General features: G+C 40.1%; 1 protein-coding gene across 1 annotated transcript in view; it reads right to left on the minus strand.

Annotated features, from left to right (window-relative positions):
- The window catches only part of WDR36 (WD repeat domain 36), a 30,003-nt gene extending 11,649 nt beyond the window's left edge, over nt 1–18,354 (minus strand). The window contains exons 1-16 of the mRNA XM_030968689.1: nt 18,160–18,354; nt 16,880–16,907; nt 13,980–14,080; nt 13,372–13,489; nt 12,363–12,495; nt 11,365–11,419; nt 10,706–10,838; nt 9,605–9,780; nt 8,995–9,115; nt 7,509–7,574; nt 6,455–6,538; nt 4,862–5,016; nt 3,638–3,752; nt 2,257–2,422; nt 1,878–1,986; nt 1,033–1,112 (exon numbers count right to left, since the gene is read on the minus strand). Of these exons, the coding sequence (XP_030824549.1) occupies nt 1,033–1,112; nt 1,878–1,986; nt 2,257–2,422; nt 3,638–3,752; nt 4,862–5,016; nt 6,455–6,538; nt 7,509–7,574; nt 8,995–9,115; nt 9,605–9,780; nt 10,706–10,838; nt 11,365–11,419; nt 12,363–12,495; nt 13,372–13,489; nt 13,980–14,080; nt 16,880–16,907; nt 18,160–18,306 (1,787 nt within the window). The 5' untranslated portion in view covers nt 18,307–18,354. The remainder of the gene's footprint in view (nt 1–1,032; nt 1,113–1,877; nt 1,987–2,256; nt 2,423–3,637; nt 3,753–4,861; nt 5,017–6,454; nt 6,539–7,508; nt 7,575–8,994; nt 9,116–9,604; nt 9,781–10,705; nt 10,839–11,364; nt 11,420–12,362; nt 12,496–13,371; nt 13,490–13,979; nt 14,081–16,879; nt 16,908–18,159) is intronic.
- Between the last annotated feature and the right edge of the window lie 516 nt (nt 18,355–18,870).

The raw sequence follows: 18,870 nt of genomic DNA on the forward strand, positions 1-18,870 counted from the left end.
TTTTTCTGGGCTCCTGAACTTCTTGTGTGTACTTGCCTACTTCTCAGCCAAACTTTATTCTGGGAGAAGACTATTCATGCTGGATCACAAGAGAGTATTTTTGGCAGCTGCAAGTACAAACAAATGAAAAATATAACTGATGTAAAGCCATGTTGTGTAGTTAAAATGAATGTAAGTGAAAACAGGCTTCTCTTTACAAAACCAACTGGAGTACTGCATCCAACTCTGGGGCCCCCAGCACAAGACACATGAAGTTAGAGCAGCTCCAGGAAAATGACTCAAGGCCTGGAACACATTTCCTATGAGGAAAATGAGAGAGCTGTGGTGTTCTTCACCCTGGAGAACAGAAGGCTCTGGGGGAGACAACCTTGTGGCCTCTCAATACTTAAAGGGAGCTTACAAGGAAGACTCAGAGAGACTTTTTAACAGGGCCTGTGGTAACAGAACAAGGGGCAGCAGCTTTGCACTGAAAGGCCATGGGTTTAGATGGGATGTAGGGCAGAATTTTCTTATGACGAGGGTGGTTGAGCACTGGAACAGGTTGCATAAACAAGCAGTGCATGGCTCAGCCCTGGAGGTGCTCAAGGCGAAGTTGGGGTTCTGAGTAACCTGATCCAGTGAGAAAAGCTCCTTTCCATATCAAGACAGTTGGACTAGATCTTCACTTCCAACTCCAACCACTCTTTGATCCTGTCAACACTTCAGCATACCACAGTGCAATTCACCTTGAGCAATCTCTTGCCCTTTAGATTACAGTGCTGCTTCCAGACAAAGAACAAATTCACACTCATTCACAGTACATGGAAACTCCAGGTGTCATCAACAGATCTTCAGGACAGTGTTATTCTGTAGACCCAGAAAAAAACACGCACATTGCTAGCACTGAACACAATTAAAATAGTGGGCAGAATTGTTTTATCATGTGCAACTTCAACTGTCACATCTGGTGAGAGATAATCAAGCCAGAAAGCTTCCTGCCATTTATCAGAAAAGGGATTATTTCTTCTGCTGTATGTTTTAAAACTGACTCACCACCCAGAGGGAAGGTCCCAAGTCTTAATGGAACAGTCCATTGATGAAGTTATCAGCCAACGACCATCAGGACTGAAAGTCTACAATAAAATAGTCAATTTAATGGCACAACCAGTAACCCAGTCCCCATAGGAGGCCCTCCCAAGATCAGACTGCTCCCTGAAACCCAGGTGAAATGGTATGGCCATAAGCCAAAACTGACAATAACACTACTGGAAGCGAAGAAAGAACAAAACCAGAAGCTTTTTAAGAACAGGCTCAAACATAAAACACAAGATATATCTCATTGTTAGTCACAGCACTTCAGTCCTCACTTTCATGTTCATGGTGGAAACCTATTTCTAAGCATAAAGTTGAGTAAGTCAAGTAAATACTATTTTAGTAGCATTTATAAATAAATTTTAAGCTAAAAACAGTTAACAGTACAACGAACTATTACAGAAGATGTAAATAAGGAATCATCAATGTGCTGCATAATCTCAGATGTTTTCAGTTTGCTCATCTTTTTTATATACACAGCTGAGATTTCTGCACAGTTTTGCTCCTCAATGCAATTTTCATTATTCCCAGTGCTTTGTTTTGCTTGACCCCCAAATCAGCTTGTTGTTACAGTTAAAAGCTATAGTTAAATCACAAAGCACATTAAAAAACAGACGGCAATTTGACCACTTTACATTTCCAAACTAACGTGGCTAGAAGTGCTGCGAAGCTGAACTACAGCTTTACTGCTCACAGAGTGAACATAATACCCAGTGATTTAATAAATGCAGAGAAATCCACCAGCTGTAAAATCTGTTAGGTATCTGTGTATGGCACCTGATAGAGGAAATTAGTTTAACAGTTACCATGTCATTAATTCGCCCATGGTGTCCTGAGAATGTCCTGACAATCTTCCTGGTTTCTATATCCAGCACACTAATAGTGAAGTCATCAAAGGCAATTCCCAGAATACCACTGCCGAGAAACATCAACACACATGAGAGAGAATACTCAAGAGACAAAAAATAAAAACATCCTAACATTGTTCCAGCTATCTTTTATCCTAAAAGTAACAAGTCTGACATTCCTTCAGTCTAATAAAATGTCCTGACATCCTCTGTCTACTAGTCAGTTGTATTTCAAGAAGAAAAAATTCTAATATATTCTAATTAAGAATACTGGTTGCCATTCTAGATAAGTATGTTCACCAAACACTGTACACATGAAATAACTTCATTTTCTTACCTGTCTCTGTGCAGCAGAATTCCACTTGGAGAAGAAGGAAGTTCAGTGGAATAAACCAGATCTTTCATTTTGAATTTCCAAAATTTAATTAATCCTTCACTACCAGCTGTGATTACCAGCTGATTCAATCCATCCACAGCTACTCCTCTAATGGCCCCTTCATGTGCTGCAAATCAAGAGAAAAAAGAGTATTATTTCAGAATTTAAACTTAGCACAGAAATCAGCTGAATACCAAACCCTGTTTGTTTATCTCTGCCTGACTACAGTGAATGATCAGCAAGCTTATGGCAATTTGAAAGCCGCTTGTCAAGATGCTCCAGCATTCTAAGTTTTTTTTTTATCTCTACACAAAACAAATGGATTTCAAGTAAACACCTAGAATACAAATAAGAAGTGCAATTGAAGATGAGTGTTAGCTCTTATTTCTGCTTTCAGTTTGGGGAAGTTTTTGTGATTGTGAGATTTGAGGGATTTTTGAATCACTTCAGGGATGCCTCCAAGAGGAACTACCACTCCAGACAAAATTTACAGCTTCAGTTCAGGCACAAAGTCTGGGAGTTTTCCAAAGCTGCTTCACACTGCAGTGTAAAGACAAGACGTAGCTCCTCTAGTTTTGGATCAATTTTATTTCTTAATCTAGACCTAGGGCTACTGGCCAATAAGCAAATTTAGAAAATTCATCCCACTATCAACCAACGATTTTATAAAGAGACTACTTCATGTTTGCTAAGCTAGGTGGCTTTTAGAAATCCAGTAATCTTAAGGGCTCAGCAGGACTCTTTCCTTGCTTCTAAAACAAAAAAGTCCAGATCACGAGTGCCAAAAAAACACGTATGAGAGTACATGGAATATACATAAAATATATATGTATGCAACTCTAAAAGGAAATGTCAGGGCACAGTCACATTATGTCCTAAATTTGCAGATGGGTAATTAAAAATAACACCATATGCAAAGAGCTGGACTTGCTCAGGACTTCAATTTTCTTTCCATTTCTAAGCAGGGGGCACAAAACAGATGGGAACATCTATCTAGGAGACGGAACCCTATAAAACAAGAAGCCAAGTACTGAAAATGTGACTATCTCAAAAAGAGTGGAGGCCAGAGCATCTCATTTAAGTGCTAATCATTGTGGTAACTGACAACTTTGTTTTAAATAAAACCAAGGATATGTTAACATCAGAGCTGTTAAAATTATCAAGGATCCTGTCCTTCAAGTCATGTTTCTGACTTCAAGATAGGACAGGGCAGCATAATTAGAAAAACTGAAATGCATCCCAAATTCAACTCAGAACCTACACTGAATGTTTGTGATGACAGAACACGACGTGACTGCTGCTCTGTTCAGTGCCAGTGTTTGGGAAGTTTAGGAGCTCTTACCTGCTTCTTTGCCATAATGCCCTCTGTGAATGCCAGACTGCATGTTATACACATCTACCCGTCCCGTTGACATCCCAATTACAGCGAAGTTACCACATGAGGTAATGTCAACTGCCTTTCAAGGGAATAAAAAAAAATCAATCAACAACACAAAGCACCTATGAAAACCACTCTTTAGGTGTCTGTCGAGTAGTGAAGTTGTTAGAAGTACGCAGCGTATCAGGGATATAAAACACTAACACATTTTTTGAGGAAACTGCACAAAACAAAAAAAATTATATCGCAAGAAAGCAGAGGGAGAAGCTCTTAAAATCAACAAATAGTCAACAGGTAATAAATATGGCAATGCATGGTTGTGAAAGATAATGAAATCCTAGCTTACTGACATCCATCAGAAGCCATAGGTAATTATTATCAGCACTGTAAATTAAATAATAAAGATTGCCACAAATTCCATCCTTAAGACAAATGGTAAGCATGGAAACTGCTCCTTCAATGCCCGTGTTACCAATACCCACCCAAATTAGGGTGGGGTCACACAGATTTTAATTGGAAGAAACAAAGAAACAATGGTCTAGATGTCTTTGCAAAGATACAGTCCAAAGAATCTAGCAGTCAAAAGAAAACTGGATATTTACAACTTAATTTATCTGTCAAAAACCATGTATCACAAGACACAGAAGTTGCATGAACCCCTAGTAAATGAGGTGTGCCACAGCAATGCATCCTTTAAAAAGCCGGTAAACCCAGCAAACATTTGTATCCCCTTCACTGCGTGTTTGACACAATTGTGTCCAGCTCAAGTTGTAAAGGATTTTTGAGATAATATCCTTCTAGCAATTTGGAAATACACTTCCCTGTACCACCAAAAGAAGCTCAGAATCTTCAGCAATCTGGATTCTCAGAGTAAGTTAATCAGCACAGGCACAGAGACAACTCTACATTGCTGTGACAAACTAAAGGTAAACACCAACTACCTCTCTGAGGCAGAAAGTAAGTGTATTTAACCTGAATGTTTAGGGGAAAAGAACAGCTTTTTTTAAGACCATAAGCATTACAAACCAGCTCACTGGACACACTGAGCTGGCAGAAAGCACTCTGCAAGCAACTAAAACACATCTAGACTGTGCTTTTTCATTCTAGGCATCATTTCTGTACCAACAGGAATCAAAATAGCATACATACAGTGTGAATCTGAAGAAATCTTATCCTAAATAAACTTACCGTTGCATATATGTCAATAGGTTTGTGTTTGCTAAATTCTTCTGGCCTCAGTTTGTGAGCTCCCATGGAGGTTTTCTGATAGTTCCAGGTTGTACAGGTTATATACCCCTGGTGGCAGGCAACAATACCATCCCAGTCACTCTGATGTGCCACCTCTGCAAGATAACACAGAGTCCTTTTAGAAACAGTGATTCTGAAGTCAAACTTCAGCTCCCCTGATATTTTAAAGCACCTTTAGACAGAACAGTTCATATTTAGTGTTCTTGTTGCACATTCAAAAGGCTATCACTCAGAAATACCACTGGGCAAACAGCTGTACATGTGCAGCGTAAATAAAATGTTAAAACAAAACCTCAAGCATTGTTTTGCATGTTATGCTTTGTGTCTTTGCACATTTTAACCTCTGCAGTTTGAAACACATATTTCAATGTAAATGTTTTAAACTGGTTTAAATGGTTTAGACTGCTCAATCTGTACACATTTCCAGCTGAGTGTCTTTAACTTTTTCTTCAGCTGTTGAAGAAGCAGAGGCCACCAGATAGCGCCAGGTTTAAGAGCAAAATCTGCTTCGCATAGAAAAATACTTCTTTTGTGCTTCCAGGAGAATTGTTTATCAAAAGCTCAGTATCCAAACTTTGTAGTCAAATATGATATATGGAGATCTAAATAATGAGCAAGTTTGATTTTTTTCCTCTGGAAATTTAAAAAAATTGAGAGCTTGAAACTACGTATCTCTAGAACTTAAAAGATTAAAACAAGATACAAACTGGTTCACTTAACTGAACAAAGAGAACAAAGAAACAACTCTAAAATGTATTTAAGTAAGTGGAAGTTTTAAGTCTTCAAATACAGGCAGCTCCAATATTAATTTTAAAATTAATTAATTTTAAACATAAATCTTAAAAATATACACACATACTTCCAACACGAGTGTACAGACAGTCTATACCACAGAAGTCAAATGGTTCCACAAAATTGTAAATCCATATCTTTCAACACAGGAAACAATAAAACATCCTCAGAAGAGAAAATACCTACACTTCTGACAAAAGAGATTTCAAATCTGAAGAGGAGGTCATTAATTCAAAGAAGCATATTTTGATGAAGCAAAGATAATTGTAATTCTGCCTAAAGAAGTTAGATCCATTATTTGCATACTGAATTACAAATGAAAGGATTACTTGAAATTCAGCTTTAAAAAATGACTCAAGTAAGTGTACTGAGGACTCAAAATCAACTGCAAGTGTAACTAAGACCTCCTCAGCTGACAAAGATCATCCTCCCCCTAGCTGCTGGTTTTGCAGCCTGAAATAATGTGTATCTGTAGATTTTGGTTCCCATGCAGGAGATTTTCAAGCCAAGAGCCAGAGAAGGATGTTTTAACACAAAATGCTCTTTTTGAGATATTAGAGCAGTTTACCAAGCCAAATGCAATTTTTAACTGTCACTCAGTAACTCATGAAAGGCCAGAGAATAATCTAGATATACCACATGCTTCCAAAACAATAGTGTTTTGAGGGTTAAAAACTGAAATTAATACATGAAGATAATACATTCACATTTAATTTGTAACCTATGTCAAAGACCACTCACCTGAAGCAAAGACTGTAATTGGTGGAAGTGCCATCGTATCCAGCTTAAGACCTTTCTTTTTAGATTTCTTTTTATTAATTGAACCTTGAAAATAGACATTAAGGATCTTAGTCTCACTGTCAGAACTGAGAGTAATGGTTTAAAAGGGACTGTTAACAAAATGCAAAGCTCCTTTTAAATTTAGAAACATTTGGATGCTAAAACACTTCCCCATTCCCTGGCTCGTAAAGCTAAGAACGCTAATAGTTTGCGTTAAAATTCATGCAATGCTGAGTAAATCACCAGCCTTTTACATTCACAGCTGTGAATTCACTACTCAATCTCCTTGTTCCAGGGTCTTGCGCTGAAATCCTGAGGTAAGGGTTCCCCCATCACAGCTGAAAATGTGGTCCTATAGACATGACTATACAAAGCAATAAAAAGCACCCAGACCTTTCAGTAATCAAAGAATCTTGCATTTCAAAGTTCTGCCCAAATTCATTTTTATGCATCTTTTTAAACAGGTCCAACTACATACATAACAACATAGACAGACAGTTAAAACTAAGAATCATTTTAATCTTTCTGATCCTAGCTCTCCCAAATGAAAGTGTTCCTTAACCGTGGCATGATGTGCAAGTTGTGTTTAAGTCAAACTCTGCACTGAATCCAAAGAACTCAAGCCAAGAAATAAGGATTGGCTAACAATTTAATCAATTGAACAGAATGGAAACAGGGTAAAAAGCTGCAATTACATATCCTGAAATGGGAGCTGGTGCAGCCAGCTGTCATTAAAATGTCATTAAAAACGTTTTACACATTTTTAATACAAAAATCATGCACAGTGTTTCCCACAGTGAAGTAGCATACACTTCCAGGATCACAAATCTCTTTTTAAAAGCATAATCAAATATGAGAGCACACTTATTGTAGGAAGGACTGAGTTTGCAGAATAAGGTGAGGTGATTAGGTTTTACAGAACAGCTGAAATAAAAATAAGACCTGACTAACATTCACATAAATGCTTTTCTGGCCTTCTTTTCACCCGTGTTTGTGGTTTGACCGAGATACTTACCACGTCCTAAACTTTTATTGAACTTTTCATGCACAGTTGAAAAAGATTGCAATGTTCCATCTTGACCTAAGAAAGTATTAGCACAGAGCAGTGAAGGGCAAAAATCAACTTTACTCATAAGCTATTTGAGCAAGAAAAGTAAAAGGTAAGCAATAAGCAACTTCAAACACTGTAATAAGGTATTTACTAAAAATTCTGGTCCAAGAATAAATACAGGTACACTCTAAGTGGCAGAACTAACGGAGCCTAATTTTCTGTGGCCTACACCCCATTCCTACAACTCTGCCCTGCACATTATCAGAATGACCCCTCTTCACAGACATCTTTTCTATGTTCGATTCCTCTGACTCTGTAATGTCTGTGACATTAATGAAATTTTATGAAGTTAATCTGAGGAGATCCCTCTTCTAAGGAAACCAGTAGCCCATGAAAGGCAACCCCAATTCACTTCTGCTGCACAAAGTTTGATCACTGTTTCAGAAAGGAGGGCAGAGTGTCAGTGTCTCTGCACTGCAGATATATCAGATCTCAAAGGTTAAGTCCCTTTTCATTGTAAAGGTTGTGTTTGTGCCCTCACCACTGAAAAAGCAAATGTGAAGATTTGTTAAGCAACACTTAAGATTGAGATTGTGGTCTGTCTGGCGTGAGCTGAAATACGGACAATAACTCATTACATGAATGCAAGTCACTAGCTGGACGACTAGCAAGAGATTTTAGTACAGGTAGTGTAATGCTTTCAAAAGTAGGCCATACAGACAATTAATTTCTTAAGAGTAATTAGAGACCAGGTAGTGAGTCTCTATCATCCCATCACCTAACTGGTCTGGGGTAAAACATGGTCTGTTCTAGCACTTCCCTCTCCTAAGGGGTCTTTTTAAATATGCTAGTTTCTAAGGAAGGGCAGTCACTTATGCATTTTTACACTTTTAGATTAATATCTCAGTAAAAAGCAACCTTGAAAATATATATTACAGATACAAGTATGCTGCAATATATTACAAAGACAGTGCAAGCTACAAAGCTTGATCAAACTAGTGGAAAAAGTAATTACTAAAAATTAGTTACTAAATGCGTTATGCTGCTTATTTTTCCCCTGTCACAACCAAATTTTTCGAGTTGTTACAGGCTTCATTCTGACCAGATAATACTTGCTCAGAAGATAACAAAACCATTTTTATTCATCAAATATATAAATATGGATGATAAGAGTAGCTCCTTTGCTATTCTGCTTTCAAGTACTCTTCAGCTTGCTGATGTGTTACTCTAGGGAAATACCAGTTTCCTACTAGAGTAGGAAAACTCTAGTGAAACACTTTGTTACAGTAATAAAGTATGCTGTTTATGTTAGTCACTTACAATGTTTCATAAACACATTATACAACACTTGAAATACAATCTAGTGTATTTATAAAACAAAGACACTTAGCTCTGCACGTTTGCTTTATCACAGCAAGAAAGCAGACTGAAGAAGAATGGAGATTCCTACCTGCACTAAGAATCTGCTCTCCGTTTTGCCCGTGGTATCTGATTTTTGTTGGTGGTGCGCTGTGTCCCATTCGGCTTCTCAGTACACGACCTGTACCACCAGGCCCATCAAAAATCCAAATCTGCACCCCAAAACAAGCAGAAAAAAACAGGCTGACAAACACTACCTTGCCAATAATTGCACCTCTTGTCAGCAGAATGCGTTTCTCTGGGAGCTGGTGCAGCCTTCTCTGGGAGCTTTCAGCCTTATGCCTTTAACTTTGGAAGCTTCCATCACATCACCTTATTTGTTTCCTGCTGTTCATTCTGCCCTTCCACCACAGCCTAGTGGCATCAGAGGACATGCAGCATAAGGGACTTTTATCAGCAGCAACTGCTTATGATCCAAAACATTATCAAAATGGATCAAGATTTAAGAGAATACTGGGATATAAAGTGTGGTTCTGGAAATGTGGATCCAAAGCTTTCTTCTTCAAGGGTACTACAAAGTAGTAAATGAAGCAATAACATAGCAGCACATCTTTAAACTACAGTCCCCTGCAGTCCAACTGAGACCAGCAACTTGAGTTTTGTTGTATTGGTTTCAGAAAGCAGCAGAGACTGTAACTCACCCGTAGAGCATTATCAGCACCATTAGTAATAAGAAGTGGCTCTCCAGGGACAAATGTCATGCCAGCTATTGCTGTGGAATGGGCATCTTGCATCTGACACATCAGTTTCTTCTCTTCTAGATCCCACAAAGCAATGTGTCCAACTGGGCTACCAGCTGCCATTACTGGGTGTCCATCTGCTCAGAAAAAAAAGTTCAAAAGGTTTGCTTATTGACATTCAGCTCATCCCTATTGTCTTGCCACACCTTAAAACTGATGCTATGACCACAAGGAAAAAGAAATCTCAAGTTGATGCTAGAAATAATATAGATTTTAACAGAAACATTGTAGTATGTCTATCAGAAAAGAAACAAAACTCACTGATTAAAAAAACATTACTTTTTCATATAATTTCATCTCTAAATCCAGCAATCAGAGCTAGAGATTTTGCTTGAAAATGCAATAGGTATTGACACAAAAAGGCTCTCTTTCTACTTCTCACAAGTCTTTCCACCATTCTCTCCAGTATCATTCCTCCTCAACAGGGTTTGCACTCAATCTATATTCTGCTAAGATTCGCAAGATTATTCAAATGAGAGATTAGATTCAGTATCAACAGCTCTTTAGGCAGGATCACCTTAAAGTAACTAGCTTTAATAATTAGGACATGTCTGTTAAACAAGAAAAAGCTGGGAATACAAGTCAAGATTCCACAGTAACATCCATTCAGTATTCACCCAACTATTAACATTCTAACATTGGGGGGGAAAGACACTACTGAGCAGTAGGTATGGACACTAAAGCAGGATGTACTGACTACAATACCTCTGACAACTCTGTACTCTGTTAGCTCTTGGCACACTGTCAACAAACTTTTATTTTCAAGTACACTGTATATCACTTTCTACGCAGTAAGAACACAAGAAAATGCTATAAAACAGCTAGCATGATGAAAATGCATGATCTCACTTATTGCTACCTTTTCTAGACTACCTTCAGCCTCTGAAAACTGAAAATCTCAGCACAAATTTGATTCTGAAATGTTTTATCACAAACTGTTTTCTTCCATTTCTTTATGTTAGGGCTTTCATACATATTTTCACTGAAAACACTAGAACTTACCTGTACGAAAAGATATTGCTGTGATGGGACCCCAGTCCTGTTGAAATTTCATCAGAGTTTCATCATACTTAATATTATGTACAATGATATGACCAGATACAAGGCCGACAGCAACAACATCCACTGCTGGAGCCTGCAAGAAATGAAAAAATTCTGTTTCCAGAAACTGGGACTACTGTGAAAAACAGAGCTTTTGTGAGTTTTATCCTAGACAACTGACCATTTCCACCTGCTGTCATCAATGCTACTGGTAAGTTTCAACTTACTTTTAAGTCTTAAAAAAATACAGCAAATACTTTACAAAATATTTTACTGAATCAACAAAATCTACACTTTATCAAACTCCAAAGCAAAACAAATTTGGCAAAAAACTACCAGCGTCATGAAGCTTCATGATACACATGCATCTTAAAATCCCTGTGACTTCATGGCATCATTCAGTGAAGACTATAGATATGATGAACACAAAACAGGCAAGATGCCAAAGAGAACTAGAAATAGAGGAAGAGCAGATAATAAACCTTCAGTCAAGAGAGGGTTACTATAATTACCTGGGAGAATACATGCCATCTTTACTGATGTAATTTTAAACAACAACATTTTGCCTGCTGTTCTTGACCAGTTACATATGAAAATGAAAGATAACCAAAAATACTAACTTGTTCAAGAGTTGTGACTGCTAGGCCCCATCCTGGAAATGAGTACAAGAGTTTGCTGTAAAAAAAAAACCATAAAAATCCATAAATCAATTAACCCTTGGGGATTTTCCGTGACACAGTGATTGCTTTATATGTACTTATACAGAAAAGTACATCAGCTTTCTGTTCCTGTAAGTCAGATAAAAGGCAAAAAAAAAGCCTGTGATACTAAGAAGTAAGGTTAAAAATAAAACTTATGGCTAAATTTTATTGAAAAGGCAGTGTTGTGTACTAATACCAGAGCAATGACATAACTATATACCATGAACATATGAAAAAAAGAAGTATCTGCGATATCATGGCAAGCTGAGTTAGGAGAATGAAACACTGATTTATGGAAGTTGACTTAGCATGTGTTTGCAGCATGAACATTACCAAACAATGAAGCTCACTGTACCTGTAACTTTCATGATCTAGAAAAGCAGCTGCTCATGGTAGGAATGAAATACTGACATTATGGATGATGATCTACTGGGACATGCTCAGAGACAACTGCATGCCTATGCATCTCTCACCTGAATCTAAGCTCAAATGCTAGTAATTACCTCTACCTGCCAGCACTCCCTTGGACCCACAAGAACCAAAAAAATCAAGCTTGGAAGATGGGAGGCAGGAGGCCTGAACATGTTTTTACTATTATTTCAAAAGCTTTCATGTGAAAGCTATGTGATTCCAAGAAATTTTTAAAAAATAAATTCCTGAACAACCCCTGACATTTGGCAAGGAGATTACTCTTACAACACACAACCTGAAAGGCATCAGCATTCAGGGAGCAGCAGCATTCCTTGCTCCTGGAAATATACCAACTGAAAACCTGTGCCAGAAGTCAGTAAAAGATTCTTAACAGATAGAAGTCAGTAAAAGATTCTTAAGTGTCTTAAAAGACATTTAACAGTATCATTTGTTGCCTATCAAACTACTTGGAGCATGAAGCACAGAAAAAGTAACAAGACTCTTACTTGGATCTTATATTCCATAGCTGCAAGGTTCCTTGTTCACTCCCAAGGAGAATTTTATTCAGATAGGTGCTGGGGTGCAGAAGTGCAGAAACTGCAAAAGTGGCTTTATCAAAATCTATCTGAAGATATTCTTCTGCAAAAACAGCAACAACAGTGTTAGTGTGGCTACCCCCACAAATCTGCAGGCTTGTCCTCCCTTTGCAAATGAAAAAGCAGGATAGATGTCTAACTCTTCAAATCTGCAGCTGGCTTTTCTTACCTTAAGGGATTAGCCAATGTGTAACAGAAGAGGCTAAATGTCTTTACAACGTAAACATCTGTTGGCTTGAAGGTGTATTTTTTCCCTGTCTATCCAGTACAACAATACTGGCAATACCATCTCTTTATCTGATTTACATCTTTCTGAGGGATTCCTACTCCTGCCTGAGCAAAACACCTCATCTGATTAGCATGCCAGTTGTTTGTTAGAGCAACTCCAAATCTCTAAAGGCCGGTTACAGACACTTTTGACAATCAGCACGCAGAGAATAACACTGGTCACACCAATGAATGCTTTCTAAAGAAACATGTTTGGGGCACTGAAGCACAATTTCACAAAGCACTTGACAATGGCATGAGAAGATGCTGACACAAAAATATTATTCATTAGAATTTAGTCGTACCCAGTCTGTCAGATACCAAGGGATTACAAGAACTAGAAATAATGCCAAAGCTGCTCTATCACAGCCTTTACAAGAAAATGGAACACAAAAATGTAATTTTCATATAATCATTCTCTCTTTTACATGTACAGGGAATCTTATTACGCCTCTACACATGTTTCCATTCATGAAACATTACTGCAGGATTAGGACTTCAGATCACCACCTAAGTAGCACGATCATTTAAGAATTTTCTTTTTTAAGAATAAATTGCTTCTGAACGTGTACATTTAAAAAAAAACCTTCTTCTTAAATTACTGTCTAACAGTTCTATCCTATAAAGCAGCAATAAAAATAAAATCTCTCACCTTCTGACTGTATATTCCAAACAATAAGAACACTATCAGCATCCACAGAGATGACATGATCACCAAAAGGCTGTAGAAGGTGTATCTTTGCCTTGTGGCCTTCATAGGTATGAACCACCTATAATTTCAAAATAGAAATGTTTTTAATAAGCTGTTAAGGTAGAATATCGTGTTAACATAATACTTGAGGACAGCTAAAAGATGTCAGCAACAAGTTTAAATAAAATTCATGGAAAGGACACAACTTGAAATGCAAGAGAGATAATTGTATCTGATATTTAAAACTGTTCGCAAAAAATACACTACTAAAGTATTTTTAATTATTTATTTCAATTAACTTAGCTTATGTGAATTGATGACTTTTTAAATCTTTAAATAGCTACTTAATTATTCCAATTAATATGCAAAACACAGTTCAGCATTATGGAATTTGCTCTTATGTTCTTTCAGTTTAAGCTTTTAACTCCTCATTTTACAGCTTGTTTCCCTAAAACTGAAGGTACCAAACAGCTACAGAAATAGGCATTCAGAGAAAATTAACTGCCTTGATACCACAGACACTACACAACTGTTTTGTACTACTGAGTAACAAGTAAGTGAATAGAAACCTCTTTGTTCCTGGCAAAAGCGTGGAGAATATTGTCGTATGAAGCAAATATCAGCATGCGATCTGCTGCCAAACACGTGATGTCCTGCGGCAAAGTGTTACCTGTTGATCAAACAAAAGTTAAATGAGTTTCAGGTTCCTAGCAAGAGAGAAAGCTTGACAGTGTATTTCTTTGGCATGGTGGCCCACAAAGAAAACCCTCTGTTCGAACATCATGTTGAACTTTAGAGAAATACACACATATCAGAAGAATGCAAATATTACTACAAAACATTACACCAGTAACAACATCATAAGTAAGGTAAGATTGGAAGAACATAAGGTTGTTACTTTGAAAAGCACTTTAAAATAAATCAGTGAACTATCTCTGTAAGTAAAGGTACACATTAGCTTTGTGAGGGCTGAAAAAACAGATGATAAATCAAAGTCTCAACATTAGCAATGCTTATTCGTTCAAGTTATTCTGCAGGCCTGGGAGTTAGTGACCCACTCCTGCACCTATCTCCTGACTACACAGAGAATTTAATGCTCCAAGAATACATCTCATTCCTTACCTCATGACTGGTTCAGAAAGAGTATCTAATATCAGGATATTTACTTTACTAGCCCAAAAGGTAAAAGAATCAAGTTCCAGACCACACTGAGAAGCTGCTGGTGTGGTCCCAAATAGTAGAAAAAAGGAAAAAAATACTATAGGGAATAATACTCTCAATCCAAGGAAACATAAAAATGTAAATTACTAAAGCACTTTACACTTCTGCAGAGAAACACCAGGCCAAAAATCACTGTGGGAGTGCCCCTATGATACAAACTAGCATGGTCACACAGCAGCCTTTCCTACAAAGGTGCTTTGTACTGTGAATTGTTACCAGGCACAAAAACTGCACCCTCTGCTGTACTGTAGCACAGCTTCAAAAGGAGGAACTAAAATAAGAACATAAAATAAGGTTGCACTCCATGAGGTTTCATCTGTTTGAACATATCTCCCCACATCACCTCTGAAGTGACTCAGGCTTACAACCAGGTTACAGACACCTGGCACTCCACAGGAGCTGCATGCAAGGCTGCTCGGGCTAAGACAGTTTTAGGCAGACCTAAGTTAAAAAGTTCAGAGCATCAACCACATAACATCAACAAACCAACAGCACCATAAAAATATGAGAAGCACAGCATTTGTTTCTTTCAATCACAATTTTGTATGCAAACATCTCAATTTCTCAAAAAGCTTAGATGACTACATATGTTAGAAGATGTAGCCCACTGTAGAACAGAATATGCAATGTTTTTATGACTTTGCAAGATGAAAAATTTAATGTGTTGACATGTTTAAAAATGCATAGCTGATAATCTAAATCTAGTCCTGGTTGTGTGACATTTATTCTCAAATTTACAGATGCTATATTAATAGAAAATATTTTATATATGACATCTCTGTAAAAACTTTCTGGTACACAGAAGTAAAGCCCCTACTTCTCAAGACAGAGTGCATCCTTCTGAATCGTGTAAGTGTCAAGCGAAAGGGAGCTTTGGAAATCAACTGGGTCAACATACCACCAGCTCCTCACAAAGTTTATCTCCAGTACTAGACTGGGTTAGCTGCAGCTGTGCCCAGCTGAGTCTTGAACACTTCTGAGGAAGGATTTCTCCTCAAGATCTACACTGTACCACAGTTACCTCTCTGGGACATTTTTCCTACCCTCCACTGTGACCCTCTCAGCAGTCTGTGGGTGTTGTCCCTTGCTGCTCTGTCTACCACCATCAGCACAAATCCAGCCCCATCATCCTCCTGCCCTTCAGGCACCCCCCAGGTCACCCTAAATCTTGCCTTTCTCAGCACTAAGCAGACCCAGCTACTCCAGTCTCTTTTCATACTGCTTGCTGTAGACACTCTCCTGCTCCTCAGCACGTCTCCTGCAGGAGGAAGGGGAGCTGTGGAAGGGACAGAACCACACTAACAGCGTGCTGCAGTCCAGGCACAGCCCCACCACCATGAGGTGCAGGGGGAGAAGAGCTTTCCCTGATCTGCTGGATGCATTCCTGATGAGGTTTGTCACCCAGACTGCCTTACTCACAGTTACTGTGTCTTTGGTCCACATTCAACCAGCACAGCTCCAGCTTCTCCCCAGCAGGATGCCATGGGCCAGTCAGTTCCCAGCCTGCCCTGTCCCAGCTGCAGCAGGATTCTGCATTCGTCCTTGTTGGACTTGGCAAGGCTCCTGCTGGCCCAGGATTCATGTTTTGCAGCAGCACCCTGGACCCAAACTTTGCCATTCTGGGTGTCAGCTCCTCCTCCTAAAACAGCATCCTCTGCAGGCTTATCCCAGGGGTGCACGCTGCCTCATCACCCTGGCTGCTGGGGAGGGTGTTGAAGAACATGGGCCCTGCTGCTGACACCCAGGGTGCTCTGCCACCAAAGGCCAAGTGAATGTCAAGCCCTCAATTCATATCCTTTGTATCCACCAGCACAACCAACTCCTAACACTCCCTGAAGGCATCCACATCTATTTTCTTCACGTAATTATTTTTCTCCTACAAGAGTCTTCTAATAATTACAAAAATAACAAAAAAGGGATCTGAAATTAATTCAATAAATTAATAATTGAACTTTATTCACTGTGCAATCAATCCTTATGGCTTAGAGGTGTTTTTGGAAGAACAAGATGTTAAGAACAGAAGGTTCAAAAGGTATGTCTCTAAGAAAACTAAGTTTCAGTTTCAACAGCAGTCTTATTTACAAACTGGTATTTTAGATTTCTGAGACTCCTTTTAATATATTTCAGTGTAAACATTAGTAAGTACAATTTATTTTCTTGTTTTTTAGTTGAAAATGAAGTGCAGATGACAGACATGTTTAAAAAAGCCCAATAAAATGAGAGGAATTAACAATTTATGAATACTTACTCACAGCAACAATACCAAGCTTCTTCACCTGCAATGAAAATGTTAAAAATGCACTTTTAGTGATTGGTTGCAATGAATTTGGTATAAGCAAATTAAGAATTCTAGGAATTAACCTAGATCAGACAATGAATTTGATACTACATAAACCAGGAAGATTACTCATCGCAGTTTAGAATACCGTTTACTGAAAAACTCACAGACAGCAGGTCAAAAGGAATGGGACAATGCATTTGCCTAAAGACAACTACTCACCAACAGTAAGTTGTGCTTCCTGATGTATTTTACCCTAATGTACAGGGAACTTAAGGATGTGTTAAGACACTCTGAGGAGCTTGGGTACCATAATTTCCACATCACTTCTGCTTCTACCTTATTGTTACTACAACCACCCTGTATTCTAATTTTATCTCTGTTCACAGCGATTTTGCTTTAGCTGCAAACACCTAGCCATCTCTGCCAGTGATGATCACTACTCTATTCAAAGGCTGTGAAGAAGACTGACAGCAGTGAACACTAAAAGGCACCACAGAAGCAGAGGAAGATCCCTGATGTCGGCACTCTGGTGCTGGCTGTACCCAGCTCAGTTCTGTGTTGTACTGCTTCCTATACAGCGAAAATGCTTTGACTGAGCCCAGGGAAGTCACGGAATCTCCCTCTTTTGAGGCATTCCAAACACACCCAGACACGTTCCTCTGTAACCTGCTCTAGGTGACCCATCCTTGGCAGGCGGGTTGGTCTGGGTGATCTCCAGAGGCCCCTTCCAACCTTAAGGGGTTTAGGATTCTACACCGCAAAAAAACCGAGTCCGTATCACAGGCTTTCATCTTGCTGAGCTCAATCATGCTGATCCGTTCTCACACAGGAGTTTTAACAGGATCTGACTTGCCCCCGCCCCTAAATCGCAACCCTCAAACGCTAAACCAGAGCGGCGAGCTTTGATTTATCTAGCGATGAGGGAAAAGCTTCAGCAGCTGGGCGCTCCCGACGAATGGGTCGTGCTGCATCGGCTAGCACTGCCCACATGGCTGAACGAGCACGTTCCCGGCCTGTTCAGCCGGCAGCTTCCCTCTTTCCCTCCCTCCCTTCCAGTCAGGCCGGCTGCAGAGGAGCGGCACCGGGGCGCCGCAGCCCCGCACACGCTCCCGCATCACGACGGCGAGGGCGGAGGAGTAGGGGAGGAAGAGGCGGATCTCCCTGCACGGTCCCGGCCTCCCCACGGCCGATGGGAGCGGGAAGGAGGCCGAGAAAAAGGAGCGGGGACCGGGACGCCGCGTACTCACATTGTAGGTGTGCACGCTGCGCCCGACGGCCACGGCCAGGTAGAATTCGCGGTGGCGGCCGTGGTAGCGCAGGACGTGCGGGACGTGCCCGCTGAAGCGGCCGAGCACCCGGAACGCGGCGAAGAGCCCCGCGCCCTCCCGCGCCATGGCTCCGCACGTGTCCCCGGCCGCGTCCGTGTCCGCATCCGCCCGGCCTCCGGCAGGAAGCGCCCGCCCGCTTCCGCCGCCCCGCCCCGCCCCGCCGTGCGCCGCCGAAAGCGGCCCCGGGCCCGGCCCGGCCCGCCCCGCTCCGTGAGCCGCGCACGGGCGCGCTGCCGCCGACTCTGCTGCAAACACTCCACGCAGCCGCGACTGCGCGGTGGTATTTTTTTTTTCCTTTTATTCTTCATTTTTGTATCCCCATTTAGTCTTCATTTCGTTATCCCCTTTGCCCTCGCAAAGCACCAGGTCCGGCTGCGGTGGTCCCGCCGCAGAGGCGGCAGCGGGGCGCGAGGTGAGCCCACCTCCGATGGCGCATCCCGCGGGACACCCGCATCGGGAGCCTCTGAACTTCCCGAGGTGTCTGTTTTGAGTTTTTGTGGTGGTGGTGTTGTTGTTTTTTTTTTTTTTTAGTAAATTATGGATATTAAAAAAAAATACCAACCCGCAGAATGGCTCCGTTGCTATGACTGCACGGCGGACAATGCAAGTGAAGTCCGGCGGAGGACGCAA

Source organism: Camarhynchus parvulus, chromosome Z (genome assembly GCF_901933205.1).
Source record: "Camarhynchus parvulus chromosome Z, STF_HiC, whole genome shotgun sequence".
NCBI classification, from domain to species: Eukaryota; Metazoa; Chordata; class Aves; order Passeriformes; family Thraupidae; genus Camarhynchus; species Camarhynchus parvulus.